This window comes from Chrysochloris asiatica, unplaced genomic scaffold (assembly GCF_000296735.1).
Source record: "Chrysochloris asiatica unplaced genomic scaffold, ChrAsi1.0 scaffold00080, whole genome shotgun sequence".
Classification (NCBI taxonomy): domain Eukaryota; kingdom Metazoa; phylum Chordata; class Mammalia; order Afrosoricida; family Chrysochloridae; genus Chrysochloris; species Chrysochloris asiatica.
The window spans coordinates 853,337-855,632 of NW_006408598.1; the positions used below are offsets into that span (position 1 = coordinate 853,337).

Sequence of the window (2,296 nt, forward strand, 5' to 3'; positions counted from 1 at the left end):
TCAGTGTAAGCACTAAGGTAACCTGACCCAAGCCATGGTATTTTCAATCATCTGATTGAATTGCATATGAAAGTTGGACAATGAATAAAGAAGACCAGACAAGAATCAATGCATTTGAATTATGGTATTAGTGAAGAATATTGAAAGTACCATGGACTTCCAGAAGAACAAACAAATGTGTCTTGGAAGAACTACAGCCAGAATGCTCCTTAGAAGTGAGAATAGTGAGACTTTTTCTCTTGTACTCTGGAAATGGTATTAACTCCAGGAGAGGGCTCCAGGAAGGACCAATCCCTGGAGATGGACATTATACTTGGTAAAATGAAGGCAGTAAAAAAGAGGAAGACCCTCAGGAGATGGACTGACACGGTGGCAGCAACAATGGACTCAAACCTAGTAACAACTGTGAGGATGGTGCAGGACCAGGCAGTATTTCATTCTGTTGTGCATAGAGTAGCTATGAATCAGAATTAACTTGATGGCACATAACAACAACATATGCACTTATATTTGTCTTAGGGAAGTGTACTAAGGAGCTCTGGTAGCATAGTGGTTACGAGTCAGGCTGCGAACTGCAAGGTCAGCAGTTCGAAACTACCAGCTGCTCCGTGGGAGAAAAATGAGGCTTTCTACTCCCATAAAGATTTACAGCCTCGGAAACCCTGTTCAGGGTCGCTATGGGTCGGAACTGACTCAATGGCACTTAACAACAACTATTAATATGTAGTCTTCTCCTGCCTTAAGTCAATCACACCTGAAAAATCACACCAGAAATATCAAAGAAACCTTTTTGGAGATTGCACTCATTTCCTATACTGTTGTAACAAATCACCATAAATTCAGTGGTTTAAGACAACACAAATTTATTATCTCACAGTTTCTATTTGTCATACGTCCACATGGGCTTGAATCTATCCTCTGATTACAATTTCACAAGGTAGAAATCAAGGTTATTCCTTAATGCAATTTTCTTACCTGAAATAAACTTCCATGTTCTTTCAGATTGTTGTATCTGTAAGGCTGAGGTCCCTGTTTCTTTGCTGGCTATCTATAATCCTTTACATCCTTCCTGGTAATAAGTAGTGTCCCTCCCATGTTTTGAATCTCTCTGACAACCTCTTCTGCCCTCAACCAAGAGAAAACTGTGTTTAAAGGTTCATGTGACTCTTTTGAGTCCGTCTTGGTAATGCCATATAATCTTCTAATCTAAATGTCCTTAAATTTAATTACATCTGCAAAGTCTGCTATGCCATATAGCATAACGTAGTCACAAGGTCTTAGAATTAGGGTAATTTCTTCTACTATGGATAATTTTTTCAACAATGTTTTCTGTTTACTTATCCCTAAAAAATCTGCATTTAATGACTGTTGGACTATTTTTCTCTTTCTAGGACATTCACTTAGCCAGGAAATTTTATGACATGGCTGCTCAAACAAGTCCAGATGCCTACCTACCTGTCTTCTTGGCACTCATGAAACTGGAAACTATGCATTTCCTCCGAGATATGTTATTCGATGTAAGTTTTTTGATGTAAGTTTATCTCAAGTAGGCCTCAAATCTCTGAAAGCTTCTATGGGCAATTCTTAGGGACAGAGTGAAGAGGCCTCTCGGACAGTCTTTTGCAGATAAGTTTCCTTTAGTAAGTAGTATTCAAAGCCTTATACTTACCATATAGAGCAATTCTGCTTGTTATCTAAATATGTATTGATACTTCACAATATCATCAGTGAATGCATTCAGCAGATATATAGTTTTTTACTATGAACTGAGTGAATATTTACAGAGTAGATCATCAGGTTTACAGTCAACAAATCATACTTTGTTTCGTCTCAATGACTGCAATCCCCTCCATATAAGATTTATCCCGTCTTCACTGATTCTGTTTCCATTCCTCTTTCTTTTCCAACCCCTCTGAAGTAGTTCCTTGGGTAAATGATGCCCTTTTATGTCAAATGATTGTCTGTTCTGTTTGTTTGCATACTTTACTAGTGCTATTGTCCCTCTATATATCCATCTATACTTGGCTGAAAATCAAACCTCTTGGGTGAGTTCATTTCCAGACCTGAAGGGTGACTGAGGACTATAGTCATAGTTTCCATCAGTCACTATCTGACCAGCAAGCCTGGTCTTTTTTATGATTCTGAGTTTTGCTCCTTATTTTCTCTCACTTTATTCATGACCTTCTAATGTGATTGCTTTCAGAGCATTGGTAGTGGTAATTGAGCCCATCTATTTCTTCTGATCTCAGGGTCATAGAGACTCAGAAGATACTTTTAAAGCACCTACTATGTTCAA

The 2,296-nt window shown here is 38.3% G+C and overlaps 1 protein-coding gene across 1 annotated transcript in view; it reads left to right on the forward strand.

Annotated features, from left to right (window-relative positions):
• Window positions 1-2,296, forward strand: part of SEL1L2 (sel-1 suppressor of lin-12-like 2 (C. elegans)) — a 126,928-nt gene that overhangs the window by 118,733 nt on the left and 5,899 nt on the right. The window contains exon 12 of the mRNA XM_006865641.1: window positions 1,392-1,517. Within this exon, the coding sequence (XP_006865703.1) occupies window positions 1,392-1,517 (126 nt within the window). The remainder of the gene's footprint in view (window positions 1-1,391; window positions 1,518-2,296) is intronic.